Source organism: Protopterus annectens, chromosome 7.part0, assembly GCF_019279795.1.
Source record: "Protopterus annectens isolate FY-2018-M chromosome 7.part0, PAN1.0, whole genome shotgun sequence".
NCBI lineage: Eukaryota > Metazoa > Chordata > Ceratodontiformes > Protopteridae > Protopterus > Protopterus annectens.
Window position 1 is genome coordinate 1,273,607,044 of NC_056739.1, and position 21,584 is coordinate 1,273,628,627.

The 21,584-nt window shown below is 38.5% G+C and overlaps 1 protein-coding gene across 2 annotated transcripts in view; it reads left to right on the forward strand.

Annotated features, from left to right (window-relative positions):
* The window catches only part of MAP2K5 (mitogen-activated protein kinase kinase 5), a 3,489,187-nt gene that overhangs the window by 2,437,582 nt on the left and 1,030,021 nt on the right, over positions 1 to 21,584 (forward strand). For both annotated transcript variants that reach the window (XM_044077884.1, XM_044077885.1), the window contains one exon: positions 3,126 to 3,197. In XM_044077884.1, the coding sequence (XP_043933819.1) occupies positions 3,126 to 3,197 (72 nt within the window). The remainder of the gene's footprint in view (positions 1 to 3,125; positions 3,198 to 21,584) is intronic.

The following is a 21,584-nucleotide window of genomic DNA, read 5'->3' on the forward strand; positions in this document are numbered from 1 at the left end:
TTGCAGGGCCTTCTAGCCTCCTCTAACCCTGTTTGACTCCACCTCCCATCCTTAGCTTTGGGATTCTACCCAAGTGTGATGACTGCAGCAGGGTAACACGATGAACATAGTACAGTTTTGTACCTACCATAAATGTAGATGTTCGAGTGTATACCCTGCTGCAGTCCAGGTTACCCTCCCTCCATCCCCTCTGACCTGACTAAAACCTTTCAATACCTTAAAATCTGATACAACCTTTGTGGTGTATTTGCTTATAGCTGGGGGGATGTTTTGTTTGTGCTAAACTTTTATTATTGGTACTATCTACTGACCACCTTTTGGGGGGGCACCTGACATCTGGGGCAAGAAAAACTGAAAAAAATGGCGTTGGATGCCTCTTATATACCCCTGGCGCACTGACGTCAGGGAAGAAGCTACAGCAACCGATGCCGGACCAAGAATTTGGAATTCGGGCCGACTGCGGGACCGCCTGACGGCAGGATAACCCAAGTGTGATGACTGCAGCAGGGTATACACGCGAACATCTACATTTATGGTAGGTACAAAACTGTACTTTCTTTACTTGGTCCCCTGCTATTCACAATATTCACAAACAACCTTCAGAGAGCCACACTTCATGCAAGCCTAGCCCAATATGCCGACGACTCTACCCTAATCTGCTCTGCCCCCTCTCTACAGCTTCTACAGAAAATAACCCAAGAATCCTTCACAGCTATTGAAACCTGGTTAACAGGCTCCCAATTGATACTTAACCCCCCCCCCCCCAAAAAAAAACAACTTATGCTCTTTCATCCCACAAAAGCTATGGACCCCAGCCCCCCTTTTACAATTACTTCTTCTGACAATACCTATATCACACCAGTTGAGCACACCAAGCTATTAGGTGTCATCATTGACCCAAATATGAAATTTGACAAGTACATAGATCAAACCATGACAAAAGTGCACAAAAAAACTAGGCACTCCGCAGATGTAAAAACTACCTGACCTCTAATAGTAAAATTACTGTAGCAAGAACCCACCTACTCTCCACATTACTATATGCTTCCCCACTCCTAGTAAACCTAAATAAAGGTGATCTAAACAAATTATGCATGTGTTATAACAAGATAGCCAAATTCATCACTGACTCTTCCTACAGATCTCACCACTGTCAAGCTCTTCGGAAACTGTCCTGGATAGAGTTACCAAACTAATTTACCCTAAATCAACTCACTCTGGCTCACCAAATTCTCTATCACTTCACCATTACCCCTGCCCTAGAAGGCCTTATTAATCACTACACCAACACCCGGCAATTGAGGTCCACTAGTAAAGGTCTGGTAGAAGTTTCCAAAAGTAAACATAAGTCAGGCGATACCGTCTACTCTTGTACTATCACAAAAATGTGGAACTCCCTCCCACTCAAAATCAGGTTATAGATCAACAAAGAGTTTTAAAAATCAACTAAAATCGTACCTCTCTAAGACTTGGATATGTAATTGCTCTGACCCAGATTAACTCCTCTTAGTACACTCTGTCTCCACATCTTCTCTATATATCAGCCTTAAACCCTTTCCTGAACTTCAAAAAACAAAATATTCTGTGTAATACAAACTATAACACTGTCTGTGGAATATTGTATTGAGTTTGTCAGTTAACATTGTTGTTATGCCTAACAATGTATTTAATATTTCTCATCTCTTCACTGTAGTATTATTACTCATGTGGGAATCTTTGACAAATTCTTTAGATCATCATATTATATTATTTGTTTTTTTTTTGTAATTTTACACTTGTTTTTAAAATTATGTATTTATTATTTTTTTTCTGTACTTTTTATATTGTATGGAGCTTTTCTCCCTGGGCCTCTGCTGAAAACGGGCAACCCTGTCCAGTCAGACTTCCTCAGTAAATAAATAAATAGTCTTTTTATTCTTACTTTTTCTGATGCAGCGGTGGTACGGCGGTAACGTTGTTACCTCACAGCAAGAGGTTCTCCTGTTCGATTCTCGGCTGGGCTTGGGAGTGCCTTCTGTGTGGAGTCTGCATGCCCTCCCCGCGATTGGATAGCATTCGAAAGACATGCGTGCATAAATGGGCATGCCTTTGTTGATGTTGGGCGTCGAGCTGGCACCTCGACGTTTCGTAAAAATCTACTGCCAATCATTAGCGGACCGGAGTTCGGCTGTGGCGACCCCTTACCGGGAAAAGCCGAAAGACAAACAACAACATTCTTACTTTTTCTGTTGTGCTGGAGAGGTGGTTGAAACTATCTGGTCCAACTGTTACATTTAGTTGTGCTGGTAGGTAAAAAAAAAGAAAGAAATTCCACTCGGTCTTGATTCATGATCTGCATGTCTTAGACGCCTTTAACTGCTCATTTAAATGTTTTTTTTTTTTTTTCAGACAGCATGCCTTACACCCCTTGATGGTTGCTAAATGGTTGCATGGTTAATTGTTAAAGATAAATCTGTATCCATAGTACCCTGCCTATGCCAGGATTCCTTAACTTAGCAAAACTTAAACACATTCCACCATACTTTTGGAATTTGTTTGCAACAACACTGTTAAGGGTGATTGTTTCCATGAGCTTGTATTATTCCTGCTGTTAAATCACTTTTTATAGTTTTATGTTATCATTAGTATAGTGTTGACAAAGGTTAATCGGCATTGAATAGTTGCACTTACTGTGATTAGCCATATTTATCACTAATCTGTGTCCATTCTGTGCTTGTGTTTAGTTTTGAATTAGTTTGTGTAATTCTTTTAGTTCTTTGTTAACACCCATTCCACTTTATGGCTACGTATTGAATGTACTGTAATTATTTCTGAATTAATAAACACCAAAGTGATTAGGTAGTTGTATTGTTTATACCCCTATACCTTTCATCTTAGCAGATACCTTCCATATATTAATACCAGGAATATTTAACACTCATAGATTTTGTGATATTGATTAACTGTGTGTCTGTGTAAAGATTAGCTTAGTAAAATACAAAACACTGTTGATAAATATGTATTTAAAACTTCTGGACTGCACAATCCATTGGTTAAATAATGTTTTTCTTCCTGTGTGAGTAATAGTGTGACTTAACATTTTACAAAAAGGTTGGTCTTCTGACTAAACTGTTACCTTATTGCAGCCTGAAAGAATATCAGGAGAACAATATGGAATTCATTCAGATGTGTGGAGTTTAGGAATTTCTTTCATGGAGGTATGTAAAATTCTTCAAAATTTTGAATCTTGAATATTACATATGAGGAAAGCAGTAAACATTTTAGTAAATTACCACATATATGTGTGTATAGCATAGTAACTTAGTAAAATGCTGATTGTGTGTGTGTGTGGTAGTATAGTATTATTTGTGGGACACTAAATGTAAGAAAGTAATATAACAGCATTTTTAAGTCATTGATATGAGCAACATTTCACAAGTTCAGGGTATACAAGAAAGACGTGCACTCTTGATCCCCTTGTATGTAAAAAAATAACTCTGAATTACATCATTGTGATGTAATATGGTGTAACAGATTATTTTTGTGTTTTTTTCCATTTCTCACTCTGATCATTAAGCCTTCTTCAGAAGAACACTTTTAACCTAGTCATTCCCTTGTGAAGTCATAGCCGTATGACCCTTTTTGTTCCCCTGAGTGCATAGGGTAAGCATGCCAGAACTGGTGCCTTCATCTGAGTGAGGATTGGGGTTTTACTTTATTACCCTACATCGCTCCAGCACATATCCATTAATGTTCAGGAGTTGGGCCAACGTGAGGGAAGTATTGACCTTCATAAGTGACATATCCCTTAAAGGCCTTGCCCTCCTTACAAGCACCTCTTTGTGTTCTCTGTTCTCCACTGCGGAATCAGGCAAGGTCAGGCCATCTTAACAGCATTATTGGCACCCAGTCAAAGCAGTGCACTGGGGCCCCTACCTACACAAACACTCACAGGATTAAAAATGAAAATGGCCGCTAAAATTAAACATATATTCATTGATACTGCCAACGAAATCAGTGTTTAAATATTAAACAACATGCTGTACAGCAAAAATTAGGCAACATAAACATTTGAACAATATAACATGAGCCTTGAAAAACACAAACATTTCAACAAATTACTGATACTACAACTAATAAATCATACAGATGCAGATGATACAGTATGAAATTATTATTAAATATATATTATTAATCAAGTGTTCAACATAAATGTTTGCTAAATTTCTTTGCACCAAATTGCTTTATAATTGACTTGAAGTCAGTGGTCTTGAGGATGTCATTTTTCATAAACGCAGGTGAAAGCCAGTTCAGATGCCACTGCCCCATTGAGCTGCGAAGCTAATTTTTTTATAAGTTTCAGTCTTGAAAATGCACGTTCTACAGCACAGTTGGTAACCATCATGCACATGAATTACTACGAGTGCAATTTCAACATTGGGAAACACAGACTGCAAGTTATCCTAAATTATTTTTCTGTACAATGCGGGGAGAGTCTGACAGTTTTCACCAACAACAATATTGTGCTTGAGATGAACACATTCATTTTAAAAGGTCAGCATAATCAAGGTCTTTGTGATGCACATTATCCAGATTTTCACATTTTTCATTTAGCTCATCAGAACCAATTGTTTTCAGATCACTGAAGAAAGGAATACAGGTTCCCAATCAGTGAATAAGCTTCTGCACGTTTTGTCATCTCAAATATAAGAGAGTCCAGAACAGAAAGGAATGTTTGTACCTGAACTTTTCACTTTTAGTGAGAAGTACCTCTTCTTCTGATCTGTCATATCTAGTAAGAGTCACACTTCACTATCATTTCTGTTTTTCACGTAGCTAAAATCTGAATCTGGACACCTACTCCTGGCTTTTAATTTGTATTCACTAAATTTGTCTCTAATTTCCTGAAGACAGGATTTCAGAGATGCAAAAAGATTCATGGCAACAAGTATGTTCACAGCCTCGGGACATTACTTGTTTTGTTCACTTTTTCAAGAATGTCATTCCAAAGAATTGTCAGAAAGCTCGTTTCCAGGTTTTCCATTTTCTTGCTCAATCCTTCTGCTCAAGCCTTGTGTTTACTTCTTGTTCAGTGTCAGCTGATACAGAATCCAGTACATGTTTAATTTTTTCTAAACCACCATACAGAGCATGAATAGCATGAAAATGTGATGACCATCTCTTGTCATACAGATGCTTGACCACAACATCTTTTCCTAAAGATGATGCTAGATCATTCCATCAATGTGTAGAAGCAGAGAAAAAGGAATACAGACTATGAAAAAAGTCAAAGAATTCTACAGTCTGTAGACAACATTCTGCCACTTTTACTCCCACCAAGTTAAAGCTGTGTCCAGCACAGAGGACATAGATGGCAAACTCATTCAGTTGATGAATCTGTGCTTGCAATCCAGTATAGCATCCAGACATATTTGAGGCATTATCATAAGAGTGACAGGAAGTTTAATAGTGGAATTTTGTTTTCATTAAGAAAATCCACAACAGTGTCTGCTAGATTCTTTGCTCCAAGAGAAAAGATGGGGGTGAACTTACTGAAACACTCCACAAGCTCACAACCTGTAATGTACTGGACAGTAAATGTCAGTTGATCAGAGTGTGTGTGTGAGATGTCTGTAGTGGAATCCACACTTATTGACTAATACTTTGACTCTCTTATTTCTTCAAGAATAACATAGAAAACACAATGTCCCATTAATTCAATAAATTGCTCACAAATGTTCGCCAGTAAGTATGATGGGTTCCCTTTTCCATACAGTTTGATACGCTCTTCCAAAAAGGGTCATATTCACTCAACAGCTCTAGAATACCTAAATAGTTTCCATTTTTGCTGACCTGATAATTTGATTTTCTCCACGAAATGGCAAACCTCTAGAGGCAAGAAAATGAAGTAGAGAAACCACACATGTCAACTCTTTATCCAGTACTCCTGCTCTGAGCGATGATGTCCAGGTAACAAAGAACCTACACTTCCAGTTTCTTTATGTCGTATCAAATATGCCGTCATGCACTTATGATGGGCTTCTCCATTTTCATGTTCGACAATAACATTGCTGTGATTGCAGTCATTGAATCCTAATGTAGCAAAGGGAGACTCTGCAGCTGATGTTTGAATTCTTTGTTAAATACATTGTCTGAGCATTCTCTCCTCCAACTTCTTTATACACTCTGTGTGAATTTGAAAAGTTGCTGTCATGATTTTGACATGATGATAGCCCACTACGAATCCAGTAATCCACTGTGTTAGTACTGTTAGTGTTCATAGCCCCAAATCTGTGTCTTGGATTGCAAATGCCTTTACTGTTACAGATTTGGATATTTCCTCTTGTGGAATATCCTCAGCAGTAGGAACAGGTAATGATACCATTGGTATGTCTGTTGGAACTGGATGCACGAGGGGATGTAGATGATAATGCTGTATTTGAAGGAACAGTATTAGTGGCTGATGATATTGCTGTTTCATTTTTTCTTAAAGAGTTATTCACCGATTTTTGAAAAAAAAAAATTAAAATTAAAGCACGGTTACAACTGTAGAAAATATAGGTCAATGAGAAAAGTAAACACCTTCAAAACGTATGTACAGTAGTGGTCCACTACTATGAATACCTACAAATAGGATCGATCCACAAATATGAGCACAAAAGTTGCCACACTTGTTAAAAAAATATAATCAATATTTAAATGTATATATGTGATTTTAAAGTTGTGGCAAAGGTGTTTCAGTTCACGGGTAATGTACAATAGAGAGCTGATTATCCAAACTAATTGGGACCTAGGGTAGTTTGGATAATTAAAAATATAATTGAACAGGATAAGAAACAGCATCAGCAATCCATCTACATACTGTGGGGTAGAACCCACAGCCTTCTGCATCAAAAGCAAATATACTACCTGTTGTGCTACTAACAATGCTTTTAAGTACTTTAGCACAGTAATGATCTTTTGTTAAACAATAGCTGCACATTGTAAACAGACTTGGCATAAGTAGCACTAAACTTCTTTTCCCCTGAAGCTCTCTGCACCTTATAAAATGCAGTTGACACTCAACCATGTATTACAATAAATCTGGAAAAAACATTTATTGTGGGGGGGGGGGGGGCAAAGGACCAAAACCAGGGACAGAGTTTAAATATTTCTTGTATAATTTTACAAAGTTACTAGAATAAAAAAGTTTTGTGTTACCATGCATATCCTGAAAGACAGGAAGACTGAAACTTAAATGGCTGTCACTACTGTATTTACTGAATTGAGTCCTCACTGATTTGCCATAAAACCACAAATTTTAAGAGGAACAGACCAAAAGTACGAGCCAGAAAGTTGGAAGGCTGCGTTCGGATAATTGACATTTCAAATGATCAATGCTCTGCTATACAATGCTTTCTGATATTTATCATTTTCTTAATTCTTCAAATATTTAAATTTTAATATAGTGTAGTATTTATTTATTTATTTATTGACAGCACGTCACAATATACATAGATTAGCATGGGACCCCTGTGCTTGTAGGGCCCCTGGGCAACTGCCCACTGTGCCCGTGTGTTAAGATGGAACTGGGCAAGGTGAGTCATTCTATGGATGCCAACCCTACTGATTTACTCTGAGAGAAGTGAGCAGGCATTGCCGCCTCATTCCTCTCTTTTCTCCCCACTAGCTTCTGCAGTGCCTAGGCTGTTAATTAAATCGAGATTGTCCTGGCCATACTTAGGTTTTTATCCCTATATGTCAGGGAGCTGGCATTGTAATGTGTTTTAAATGGTAATGGCCTTTGCATCCAGTTGATGCATCTTCATTGCCAGCACTGACAGTACTGCTGACGTAAATTCTGGGACAAGCTAAGAACAGCAGATTACTGATGAATGAAGACAAGGACATGTGCATCTGCTTAGTGATCAGTCAAAGTCTGAGATGGCTGGATGGACATAATATTCATTAATTTTCCAACTTGGTCAGGCATGGACGTAATTCCTTTCCCCACATGAGCTGCACAGACCTTAGAGAAAATTATAATAGCACAGGCCACTGCATGCAAGTGATAGGAGACCATGCCCCAAAAGCATTATTTTTTACTTGTTTTAAGTGAATGCTGAAATGTGAACTTCATCTCCTTCCATTTGAAAATCATTTCACTATGAGTCAGTCTATACCCCATCTTCTTGGCTTCCACTCTGCAAACACCATATTTAAGTGCTGATGTAAAAAGTAAAGCAATGATTCTGGCAAATTAAGAAGAATTAAAAAAGCTGCTTACCTCCAAAGCGTTGTGCTATGAGTCTGATTAAAAAAATCTGTTCCCAGGAGAATAAAATACAAATAAGACACATGATGGATGTCTAGATTATAAGGAGTAAATTCGGGCCGATTTTGGAGCTGCACTACAGGATTAACTTCTCTGTAAATTATTCCAAAAATTGTAGAGATGTCTGAGTATGTAAGTGCAGTAGAAGAAAATATAGGAGGCCAGCAAATGGAACTCGATAGAAAAAAGGGGAAAAAATGAGGGCCTAAAGAGGATAGAGCTGCATTAAATATAAAGTCCAAGAGTAGTAGAAGGCTGTAGAATGTAGAGAAAATAAATAATTGCCATGACAGAAAGATGGACAACCTGGATAATAAACCCAGACATTGCAGCATTAAAATAATCAACAACACTCAGAACTTCAGGGATCATAAGCAATGTAGAAGAAAAACAGCTTCTGTTCAGCTCAGTTCGTAGAATCAAGATACTTTATTTGGTAAGCGCTTTCATGGGAATGACTCCCACTTCTTCAGACCATTCAATAAAATACATTTAAAACCATATAAAAATCAAAAACGGTCATAGGTAAAAGCAAGGTGCAAAAAGGAGCCCAAACAAAATGAAAGAAAATGCACCAAGCTAGTGCACTGAGAACGTTTATTGATACACAAAACAGAAAACAGAAAATGGTGAGCACTTTCACAACATAAAGTTGCTTCATCAGACAACAGTAAAAGGCTTACACTCTATTTAAATAGTCAAATATCCATTACTCAATTAACTAATTAGGGTTAGCAAGCTGTACAGAATCAAAATCAAGAGAAGCTTACCACAGTGAATCCTACAATAAAGATGCGCTATGCATATAATGTTACACACAAAGTTACTAAACATATATAACCACAGTATATACAGTGTAGAAAAACCATATACATACATATATAAGGTAAAACAACAACAGTAAGACATATAAAAAAGCTAAAAACATCTAAAATATATTCTAAAAGATCTAGAAATCAGTGCATGAGTGGTCGAGCCTTCAAAAAGGGAACCTAAGTAGTGGCAGCATTCAATCCAGGAAACTTCTCAGCGTTTAGCTTCAGTATCCATTTTTGCTCATGCCCCTCTGTAATATTTTCTATGTCATCACCCCTAGGGTTCGTATAAATATGTTGCAAAACCAAACATTTAAAAGAATGTGAACAATCATTAGACATAACATGACAGGCCAGAGCACTGGATTGTTTACAGTTGGTAATGTCTCTCACATGTTCTAAAATACGCTCTTTCAACATTCTGTTCATTTTGCCTGCATAATAAGCATGGCATTGTTGTCAAAAACAAAAATAAACAACATCAGTGGTACTACAATCTCAATATTGATTAGAATGTAACGAAAAATGCCTGGTAGGATGCACATAATTATTTTTGTTATAAACAAACTGACAAGCACTATAGTTCCTACATGGGAAAGTTCCACGGCGAACAGAGTGAGTTAACTTTTTGCATGTTTCCCCATGACAAGGGTGTTGTTTAAGTGACTTGCTATTCTTAAAACTGAAATGTGGAGTCAGTCCAACCTTGTCTACATGGCCAAGAACTTCTTGTAAAAGGTACCAGTATTTCTTAACAACATCCACATATTGATTAATGTTGCTAGAAAACTGGAGAACCACTCTAAAGTCATTCTCAGCTGTGGCACTGTGTGTTGCATCTGCGGTGGCTCTGTTGTGATTATAATAAGGTTTGCACGTAGTATCTCTAAGCTTTCAGGCGTCAGATATTGCATTATCAATGTCTGCACTAGAATATCCTCTAGCCAGAAACTCAATTTTCAAGTTATTCAATGCAGCTACTGCATCATTGTCATTACTATGTAGCCTGAATGTCCTAAAAACTTGCTCTCTTAACACATTCCTAGGAATGTGTCTAGGGTGCATACTAGATTTATGCAGCAATGTGTTCTTTCTAGTTGGTTTATGGTATATAGTACTGCGGAGATGATTCAAATCAGATTTACTGATTTTGACATCAAGAAAACTTGGCACTGGTCAGTTGGGAAGAGCAAAACGTTTTGTCTGCCACTAATCCTTTCTTTGGACAAGTACTGTGGTATGTTAGGTTTGTAGATGACGTTTTTATGTTATGGAAGGGCTCCGGCTCTGATCTAGATCAATTTTTGGATTACTTGCATTCAGCAACTGATTTTTTAAGGTTTACACACCAGAGTTCAGCCACTGACATAAGTTTTCTTGATGTCAAAATCAGTAAATCTGATTTGAATCATCTCCGCAGTACTGGATTTGATGCAGGAATGGTTAGTGAGAGGTGAACTGAAACAAGAAGATGAAAGCTTAATAGTGGTACCCAGGATAGTCGACTATGTATACATTGGTTTCCAAAGTCCAGTGAACTTGTGGGAGAAATAGACAAATGAAAGTTCTGTTAAAAAAAAAAAAAAATTGGAAGCAGATGCACATCTTGTTGCTGGGCGTGATACACTCATGGTGGACAGCCTGTATACTGAAAGGCACAGTAATGTGGCAAGACTGCCGCATTGAGGATTGTGCAAGTTCTATAATATAGGAGTAGCTGGCTGAGAAGCATTAGAAGCATGAACCACGAAGCATTATAGAGAATCTTGAAGTCTGCATTATGTGGAATCACCCATTACTAACAGTTCAAAAAATGGATGTGAGAAAACTTGATATAGTAGTCCTTGAAAAAAGGCAAAATTAGCATTGATCATTGAAATTGCTATACCTAGTGATTACAGTGTCTTATGTACAGAGATAAAATATCAGGATTTGCAGGCAGAAATAAGAACAATGTAGACGAAAGATGACCAGACAGTTCTAATAGCAGCAGATGGGTCTAATAAAAAATAAGCTACAGTCGTACATGTATATACCACCAATAGATGTAACTCCATATGAATTGCAGAAGGAGTCAATTCTGGAGATGTTGCATGTGCTACGAAGGGCATTTTTTGATAACATCAAAGATTGAAACAGTACTGATTTCATTAACTTTAATTATACCCTGGCTCAATAATGGGGTCCATTCTCATCATGATATTAGAAACCAAAAAGACTAGGTAAAATTAAAACACAAGGAAAAGACAATGGGAGTAAGAATAGGAGAAAGAAAAGAGAAGGGAGGAGTAGGGAAAATGCAGATAAAAGGATGCCCTAAATATTGGGTTATATGTAGGGCACACCACAAAGAGTACAATAAAAAAATGGAAGAATTGGGCATTAAGGTAAAGAAAATATTGGAGAGAGGAGTAAGGTTGACATTCACTGGGCTAGGTAAATACAGTCCGAATGACAAGACTCCTAGGAGTAACTCACATACACATGCAACCTTGATAACCTGATAGTAGACCCAAAAGATGGAGAGTTACAAATAGAAATTAAAGATTGGATAGCAAGTGGGAAAGCAAAGAGAGTCACAGGGAACAAACTTGGCATAAGCGATGGTAATGGAGGGTGAGGAGTTACACGGTTACCCACTTACATTATAACATATAACTTGGAAAGCTGGATAGAAAGGCAGAAATGGCAAACCATTAGGGACATTTTAGAAAGGGAGCAATGTGGCAAGAAAAATTGTGTTGGTGTCCAGTTTTGGAACGCTGAAATGTGAGTCTTGCTACCAGTGCAGATTTACCTCCTTTACCCCAAACCATGGTGACCACGGATGCCTCCCTACTTGGGGGGGGGGGCATTGCTCAGGAAGGACAGTCCAAGGTACATGGTCCCCTTCCAAGACCTATCTGCATATCAATGTTCTACAGATGAGAGTGGCTCTTCTTGCATTGCAGGCCCTCCATGTTCATCTTCCTATGGGAACGATTGCAGTTTAGACGGACAACATGTCAGTGGTCTGGTATATCAACAAATAGGGGGATCTAGATCTTATCCTTTATGTCAAGAGGTCATGAGAGTGTGGGAATAGGTGATCTCCATTGGCCATTTTCTGGTGGGATGATCCAACATTTTAGCGGACAGGCTCAGCAGATCTATCCTGATGCCTTATGAGTGGTCTCTAAAGTCTTCAGTAGCAAAGCAGATCTTCTTAAAGTGGGGTCGTCCTTGCTGCAATCTCTTCACGTCTCCTTTCAATGCAAAATGCAGTGAGTTTTTCACTCTGAACCCCTTTGCTTTCTGCAGAAAGCCCGAAGGCTGAGGAGCACTGTGATCCTCATAGCCCCATTCTGGCCTTGTCAGGTTTGGTTTCCCTTACTCAGGTCTCACCTAGTTGTTCCACCATGGATCTTGGATCCAGTCCCAGATCTGCTCTCACGTCCCTCGGGGATTCCTTACCTAGAGATGGACAGTCTGAAGCTCACTTCTTGGCTTCTCCAGTTCCCATGATTCTTAGGACTCATGGTCTATCATATCCCGTTAAATCCATTCTGGTGGCGGCTATTAAATTGTCCACCAAGAAAGTTTGTCATAGTAAATGGAAATGTTTTTTCTGTTTGGGCTATTGAGAGATCTTTGGACCCTTTCACTGCACCACTTTCAGCAGTCTTAGATTTCCTAGCTAACATTTTTCATCAGGGTGCTAGTTCCTCTATGGTGAAAGTTCTGCTAGCCGCCATTTCTAATTTTAATGTTGGGGTAGACATGTCTTTGTTGGCTTCTGTTAAACTTTGTAAAACCTTCCTCAAAGGTGCCCTTCTTCTCAGACCTCTGGTTAAGGACCCCATCCCTCCGTGGGACCTTACTTTGTTGTTACAGGCATTGGTTTCTCCTCCCTTTGAGCCTGCGGCATCTGTGGATCTGCAATTTTTGACCTGGAAAACTGCCTTCTTGGTTGCCATCACATCTGCCTTCCCAGGGTAGCTTTGGAAGTCAATATAAATCAGAATATTAATTTACCAGTATTTTTTACCAACTACCTGAACAAAGGGGAATACAAATTACATTTACTGGACGTACATAGGCAGTTGAGGTTTTATCTGCACAGGACTATACCTTTATGCAAGTCTGATCAGCTTTTTGTATCTTATGCCAAGCCCTTCTTTGGTAAACCTGTCACAAAAATGACTATTGCTCACTGGATTTCACAATGCATTGGCTGGGCTTACTCAGATAGAGGATCTTTGGCTACGTCAACGGCGTTTTAGTCTAGGGTCTCTTTGGATGATATTTGTTCATCTGCTACTTGAGCCTCATCTCATACCTTTATCTCTCATTATAAACTGGATTTGGTCTCTAGGAATAGAGCATCCTTTGGCTCTGTGGTGCTCTGGAAGATCCTTCCATGAGGGCCTCCCAAGAGTTGGGTAGCTGGGGACGTTGTTCCACAGGTGGAAGACCAAATGAAGTAAACTACTTCAGATAAAGAAGTTATGTACTCACCATAAGGTTCCATCTGCATAGTTCTACTTCATTTGTCTTCAACCATTCCCCCCGTCCTTCCCCCAAACCTTATTCTTTGTGATTTGACATGTCCTTTGTACTGGACAATTGTTGCTGGGATCTTTGGATCTGTCAGGGCTAAAGTTCTTTTGTGATGTTGGTGTTGGAGGATAAGGTGTTATTAGGTTGGGTATCTGTTATATGTTAGGCAGCAAACTCGATCTGAAGGGAGAAGGGAGACAGGGGCGTTATGGGTAAAGGGAGCTCAGAGCCATAGCTGGAAAATGGGCTGTGTCGGATCCTATATGGATCTGAGGACGCACAGGTTGAAGACAAATGAAGTAGAACTACTCAGATGGAACATTATGGTGAGTACATAACTTCTTTTTTTGTTCCATTGTTGCTGTGTATCCAGGTTTCTTAGCAGGAACTTAAAGCAGTTTTACTGAAAATTATGATGATAAAAAGTGATCAAATCAGCACCGTTTATCAGCCTGGACTTTTTTCTGTGGGAGCTTTGGGGACAAGGATAGATGCTGACTACAGTCAAAGATTGTCTGCTTTGGCCATGTGGAAAACTTCTGGCAATTGGCCCTTGTGTTTCTTTCCTGAAACCAGGAATTCTGAAATTTGTGTGCAGGAAGTTCAGTTGGTGACCTGGGATGAGATCATCCTGACTGGAAGAATAAATGAGCATTGCAGCTGTTCTAAATACTGAGCTATGGGCATACTAGTATTATGTTTAAAAAGATTCAAAGCATCACTCACGTTGGTTAGTCTTACATAGATTCTTATGCACATGAAAGGAAATGTTGGAAGAGAAATTGGACTAATTTTGAGTTCTGCCTGGTATAGATACTTTTCAACATTGTATAGTTTCTGCCCAATAAACTGCATGCATCATTTGATAATTCCCGTATTAAATAGAAAAACTCTCTCTCTTTCTGCGCTGCTGAAGTGCTGTCATTTTTTTATATCTCCATATCCTTTAAATGGAAGCACTTCACAGATATTAAGTATAATGCTTGCATTAACAACCTGCTAGTATAAACCATAGCTCTAGATGATTGTCACTTTTCAAGTGACACCTTGACCCCATGTGCAAAAAATGGGAACTAGGGGTTGTGGATGGATACGATAAGGTGCAGATATAGCAAGATCTCCATTCACTCTAGCAAAGGTAGAAAATTCATTCTCCAACTAGCACCTACAACAACCTCTATCCCAGAAAACATCAGGGGCAAACCTGACTTTCAGATAATTTATTCTCCGCTCTTTCTTTTCCCTCTTCCTCTAATTTTTCTGACTTCTACATTTCTGACAGTTTACTGTAGTCACTCATCTCCCACCCTCTGCCCTCCATTGTATCTGCCAGTACTCTGTACCTTACACATCCAGGCAGAATTTCATGTCCCAAGTTCCCATGCACAAACAGCACTTATTAGTGCTTTCAAGATGATATGAATAAAGTGTACTTGTAATGTATAGATTTAAGCTGCTTTGTATTAGCTTTATTGTGTAAGTGCTATATGGGTTTTCTGTGTTTATAAAAGCCTGTTCTTGTATGCTGTACTGTACAAGCTTATTTTCTTTCTTGCTTATTTTTCTTTATTTGTGACTCTCTTTATGCCCAGGTCATAACTGAATGGAGTCTACAATCCAGTGTACTTGCTTAGTTAACAGGTACATAAAAAAGTGGTACTGCAATAATGGTTGTATATGTGGTAATTGTGGAAAGGGTGATTGGGTGACTTCACTAATTTTTGTTGGTGTTTGACATGGTGACCTTGTTTTTTATATTAAGTAGGATTGAGGGTTTAGGGCACAGCCCCTGCTTGGAACACACTTCTTTTGCTAGTTTATGTTAATATGTGTGTGTGTGTGTGTGTGTGTGTGTGTGTGTGTGTGTGTGTGTGTGTGTGTGTGTGTGTGTGTGTGTGTCTGTGGGTAGAACTAGTATGAAATTGTGAATATTTGTCCAGAGTGTTCTTATTTTTTCAGTACTGTTTCCTTGAAACATAATTCACTTTAGTTTGTTCAGCATTGTATGGATCACTGCGTGTTTCATTTAAATGTCCCTAACCTGCACAGAAATCTTTAGAACACCCTGCTGAAGTGGTGACTTAAGTAAAATGTTGACAAACCCAGCCAGGAAGACATTTTCCAGTAAACTCGTTAAACAGTAGTGAGTGCAGTGATTATGCAAGGCTCAAGTAATCTGTTTTAATATAGATTTTTGTTATATGTACTTGTCAGAAAAAAATTGCAAACAGTTGTGGAGTTGTGCCATGTGAGTGATATTTCATTGTGCCCGATAATCAGCTTTGCTTGAACATGCTACTGTTAAGCTATTCTTATCTAAGAATGTAATATACCAGTCTTCTTGTTCAGTGCATATTCCAAATTTATTTAGTAAGAAATTTGGTGAGCTTCCTGGGAAACTTTCTCCTTATGAAAAGTAATAAATGCTGTCTTGTTCTATAGCATCTGTAAGTTGCATGAACTCATTTTTGACATACTAGCAACTAAAGATATTCTTCCTGGGCAAGACATTCTCTGAACAATGTGATGCAGGGTGACAACATTAGACATTCTAATATGAATTTTAGGTACCATGGTGATGTGTACACATTATCTCTGGCTGACACAATGTCTTGCATTCCACAGATTCATGAAGAAGTTAGTCTCTGAACCAGTCCATCCATTTCCCAGCTTTTTTCCCATTTTAGAGATGGCAGAAGCCTGGGAAGAACTGAGAAGTTCTGGTGTTACATGAAACAGATGAATGAATTTTAGGAAGATGGACAAGTCTGACTGTGTTGCTAGCCTTGGGAGAAAGGCTTGCAGTTGCAAGTAGATTGCCATCTACATTGTCTTTTGCCATAAATCACCTAACTGTCCCTTGACAAATGCTGCAGTCAATGCCTATTGGCCTATAGGGGTCGCCACAGCAGAGCTCCGGTCCGCTAATGATTGGCAGTAGATTTTTATGTGCCGAGTTGCCAGCTCTGACGCACAACCTTCAATGAAGGTATGCCCATTCACGCATGTCTCCACGCAGAAGACGCTCTAGCTGAGAATCAAGCTGGACAGCGTCTTCCAGCTTTACAAGTAAATGGCCAAAAATATGTGGCAAATCAAGGATAGTTGCAAAGCTGTCCACAGTAAATATTAATCTGGCTGCCTGCTAGGTTGAGGAAGAATATACTTATTTGCCTTGTGCTCTGGTAGCTACATCTCCAACAAATTATCTTTTTACTGTTTAATATTTGCGCTTTTTCTGCACCTGCAAGTTTCAGAAAGTTCACAAATTGGTTAAGTGCACTGCCATTCTGAAAGAAAGTCCACTTAACCAATTCAACATCAGAACTTAGTCTGTTTACTGAAGAAGTTTACAGACTTTCTTTTCTAATTTATGTTATATTTTAAGTAAGGAAACACATGATTTGTTTACCTAAAAAATAAAATAGAAGATTGGCCCACAGCATGACAGCTTCCCTTTCTCTTTTGCAGTGGGTCCTTATTAAGCTGTGAGGCCAGGGTGGCTGCCCAAATCATATTACTGTTTTTTTTTTTGTTTTCATTTTTTTTTAGGACAGAAGTCATTCACTTTTATGAAATATGTGTTTAAAATGAAGGTATTACCATAATGTATTCATTGCCAATCCACAATATTACTAATTTGTACGCTTTTGCCATACATATGAAGCCTGGGGACAAATATATTATTCTTGAGTCACACCGAGATTGCCTCAAGGCTGTGGCTACCTTGGAGTCAGATTAACATAAAGTAGGTGATGTAGGGATACTGTCCTAAGCATAAAAGTCCTGCATCGGAAATAATGTTTTGTACCTGTGTATTGTGACATAGTTGTATGATGGATTTATGCATTGTGGAAGAAAGGGATTGCAGAACTTACATTATAAAAGCTGGTCTGTGAATACTCTTAGCATATCAAGGATAAATTTCATAAAGTAATCGATAGCTGACTGACAAAACAAAAATGGCAATGTGTATTATTTTTATTTTTTGGCATCCAGGCTCAGAACCATTCTTCTATATCCAGGTAGTCATTCAAGCACATTTTGCTTTGCACTTCACTGGAGACAAATAGAAGAGAGAATCGTATTGCCTCTTAAGAGTTACAGCTGTTTTGTTGCTGCTCCTGAATGACCAGTGTAAACAAGCCTCCCATTACCTATGGTAGTCATCAGAGTCTGAGATCTAGCTTCATATGTTGGTGCTACATCCTGTTTGGGTGCTTTTCTGGCAGCACTTTGAACAGCAGATGAATGCACTGTTAGGCAGGGATCCATTATGTCTTTGATATTTAACTACATATGCACACACACAGCAAAAACAAAGTCATATTGTGTGAAATGCACAGAATTTGCACAGAGGTAACAGGGTATTTAACATCTAGTGTATATCCAGCTGTCATTCCCCTCCTCTTCCACCCCACCTGAAAGTAAACACAAATGTGGTTTGTTTACCTAGCACTTGAGCATCTTGCAAAGTCTTCATTTTTTCACCATGCTCAAAAAAGTATGTCTTTGAGCTGTTATTCATAGGTTCATAGGTAGGTACTAGGCTATTGGCCCTAGGCCCTATACAAGCCTAGCCAAAAAGGTACCCTGGCTTTCGCTACCCAAGAAAATTATTTTCCTGTGCCCCTGTCAAGCAGAACCACAGAAGTGATCCCCGGGGTGAATTTCCTATTACCCATCCAATCATCAAGATTTTTCTTGAAGAGTGCTAATGAGGAGCTCTGTTTGACATAGATAGGTAGTCTGTTCCAGAGTATGGGAAGTCTCTGGGACAGGAATCTATTCCTCCAGCATGTTTTGTTTATTGTGGTGACAAGGTTTAGGTCCCTAGAGCGTGTAGCTCTGAAGGATTGGGATTTCTTTAAGTGGAGCATGTCCAACAGCTCTGGGTTTGACATAGCTTTGTATGTTAGGCAGAGATCGCCTCTGAGTAGGTGATATGCGACGGAGTAAAGCTGGAGTTTTTTGAGACGGTCTGCATAAGGCATCTGTTTGAGGCCAGTAATCCTCTTTGTGAGGCCTTTCCAGTTGTAGATGTCTTATGAGGTACATACCAAAAGGGTCATTGCAATGCAACTCTTTTTCCAAAGAATTATATCACTTACAAGGGCAAATGCTCCCAAGACGGTGTGAACTAATCTTGCTGTCATTCATCTAGCTGTTCCTTATTGCAGGTCCTATTTATGTTGCAGGGTATTTTCATATTCCAGTAAGTGTAATGTTAACATGCATAAAGATAGACCTGGAAAATAAAAAAAAATGCCTTTCTGACAAGGCGCGCTATGTTAGTTTTTTTGAATCTTCTAAATTTGCCTGTTATTTTTGGTGTATGAAACTTCTGGGATTTACATTCCAGTAATGTGATTGTTTTTATTTCACTTTATCCTGTTTTACATCTTAACTGAATATGTTCTGGGTGAAACCATACTCAAATCATTTTTCACACTTTATGCAATTTGCCTTGGTTGTTTTTGAAAAGGATCACTTGTGATCAACTCAGCATTTCAAATAAATATTTATTGTAGTTATTTAGCTTTGTTATGTTGAAGAAATAGTATTGTATGTACTTGTCCCACCATTTCATATTGTATATCTAAAAAAATATGATGGTGAACATCTGTCTAAAACAAATTGTTTGAAAATTCTTGATTTCATACTTAATCCTGAGAGTGTGACAAGTCTTTATACTACGGTCATGATTTTTCAGTCTTTCTTTCAACCCCGAACAGGTGTTAAAACTTTATTTCATTGCACCTAAAATATTTCCAATTCTTTTGTTGTCATGTGAATGTCCTTTGTTTACAGTGGGTCTATTTAGTCTGATGTCTGCTTGCAAGCAGAGCTACTTACATAACATAGTCTAGGACCACCCTGAAAAACAAGTTGCTGTGACATATGAAGCTTGTTTCACATTTTGATAAGAACTATAAAAAGGTGGCTGCTCTAGGAAAGTTGCTTTGTGATTGTTGTGCCTGTCATTTAATTGTTTCTTAACTTTGCAGTGTGTTTGCGGCACCTAGGACATTCAAGATGGTGAAGCCTCATCCTTTTGCAGCCCTACCACTTTCCATTTTACATCTTAATAGGCTAATGTGTTGCACAGTGTAATGACTTATTAAGATATATCAGTAAAAATTCTCTTTTAATGGAATTTAAAATTGTAATACTTCAGTTCAGTTTTCATTGTTCTAACCACTGTGAGTCATTTGCCTAAATATATTAATTTTCACCTTGTCATTATAACAGGGTTTCCCAGAGTGCAAAAATCTTAGTACAGTCTAAATCATGGAATATCCCTGCCATGATACTTAGAAACAAAACATTAATATTTTACAATGGCAGACTGTGCCCCTGTTTGTAAAAGGAACAGGATTTATGTTGGAGGTTCTAGTCATCACTTGAAAACACCTGATCACTCAGGTAATAAGAAAGGATTTTTTTAAAATTGCTAGGAGTTAAAGATCAAGACAGTCAGAGGTATATATTTGTGTAGTGGGTACAGTTGCTGCCTCACATACCTGCAGCTGATTTTACAAATATATTGACTAAGCCCTCCTTCCTCTAGCACCATGACCAAGTCATTGCTTTGCGTAGATGTGGGTTCCCAGTAGAAAAGCATTTTTTTATTATATGTGGTCATTTTAGGTACACAGATGTGTGAAGTGGGATATCTAAATCCAAGCTGCATAATATTGATTTCTTTTTGCTTATTGTTTTGTGCACCTGGCTACTTATTTTGTTAGTTTGAATAGCAAGTCTGTCCGTCACAGAGCTTTCTGTGTATCAGGTGTTTTTCTGCCTTTAGTCTGACCTGTGATCTTCCATTCTCGACTAACTTTTCACAGTTGTTCTCACTTCAGGTTGATAGTGGTAGCTCTTGCTGCCCTTGGGAGGGAGTGGGACTAAACTGTTTGTCTTTTCCTGTATTTGTAACACTTTTCCATAGTTTGCTTATCAAGCACAATCACTCGCATTGTTTTGGGTTTCACAAGCTGCTTACAGTTCCCTTATGGAATGTGCATGTGGCAGAACTGGCAAATGCCGCCTCCATCACAGAATGCTTCCCCAGAAAGAGATCCACGCTGCAACAGATATTACAGTGTGCATCAGGTGGGCTTCGTCTGTACAGGTATTGGGTCTTGCTCAATCCTTGAGGCTGGTGAAACTGCTGTGTTATAGCGGATCTAGGACTATTGAACAAAAGTTCAATAGTCCGAATCCACAATCATCAAACACACTTTAACGAAAGTGCTTTCATTAAAGTGCGTTAAAAAAAACAAAAAACAAACAATAAATCTACTTTTATGCAGGGGGTAAGCCCCCCTGTACCCCCCATGTGGGGAGCTGTGCCCCCCACACCCCCCTACTTTAATATTCTCACTCCGAGATCGCACTACAGTGAGGAAAAGTGAACTCCCTCTAGCTGCAGGCATACTTCCGCAAAAGTGCTTTTCCAGTAAAAAGCACTTTCGCTGAAGTATGCCTGGCTGTTTGTGCTTCAGTGAAAAGTTCCTTTGGGTATCAGTACCGATTGTGTCATAGCACAATATGTTTGCAGAACTGCACAAAGTTTTGTGCCCAGAAATCCAATGGCTTTGAGCACATTACTATGCAAACTTTGGTGATATTCTGCTGAATTTTAATGACTTTAGAGAAGGGAAATCTATGCAGAAGTAGAAACTTCCTTTGACAATATCAGTGGATTACTTTTTTGTTTTATTGTGCACTGTTGACAGTGCAAAAAATATTACTAGTAATAGCTGTTCATAATTGTATGTGCTATTAAACAATTATGCAACGTTTCTTTAATGATGGCATTATTTTGTTTCATTAATGATTTCTAGTTGGCAATTGCACCTTATATAAATGAGTTAATATATTTGAATAAAGACTTAGTTAAGCTGTTCCAGTAGATTCTGCATTAAATGCTC